The following is a 331-nucleotide window of genomic DNA, read 5'->3' as shown; positions in this document are numbered from 1 at the left end:
CTGTACTTCCTTTCTGGTCGCACCGCATTTGTTGGAAAAATTGTGCCATTTCCAACTTCCAGGCCGTGGTTGGGTCCACAGTGTTTGGCGTGGGCTCGTCCTGGCCGAGAGTGACTTCACCCGCTTCGAGGGCGCCTCATCCTTGTCCAACGTACGAAGATCTATTTCCTGCTCCGGAGCGGCCGACATTGTGTCTGTCCCTCTGTCCGGTGTTGCCTTGGTCTCTGTCAGGTTGCAAGTTTTCCCCTTTGTAAGGGTCAACCTTCGTGCCTTAGGTCTACGGAGCTCTGAAAGCGTCATCTTGGGAATTCGCGACTCGTTTTCTTGAGTT

The 331-nt window shown here is 53.8% G+C and overlaps 1 protein-coding gene across 1 annotated transcript in view; it reads right to left on the bottom strand.

Moving 5' to 3' along the window:
* EMH_0079310 (uncharacterized protein) overlaps positions 1 to 331 on the bottom strand; it is a gene marked incomplete at both ends in the record, with an annotated part of 1,724 nt that overhangs the window by 920 nt on the left and 473 nt on the right. Inside the window, one exon of the mRNA XM_013500122.1 lies at positions 121 to 331. Within this exon, the coding sequence (XP_013355576.1) occupies positions 121 to 331 (211 nt within the window). The remainder of the gene's footprint in view (positions 1 to 120) is intronic.

Source organism: Eimeria mitis, genomic scaffold (genome assembly GCF_000499745.2).
Source record: "Eimeria mitis Houghton genomic scaffold, Emh_scaff5032, whole genome shotgun sequence".
Taxonomy (NCBI): Eukaryota; Apicomplexa; class Conoidasida; order Eucoccidiorida; family Eimeriidae; genus Eimeria; species Eimeria mitis.
Note: the sequence above shows the minus strand (reverse complement) of the source record. Positions and strands in the feature narration are given on the sequence as shown.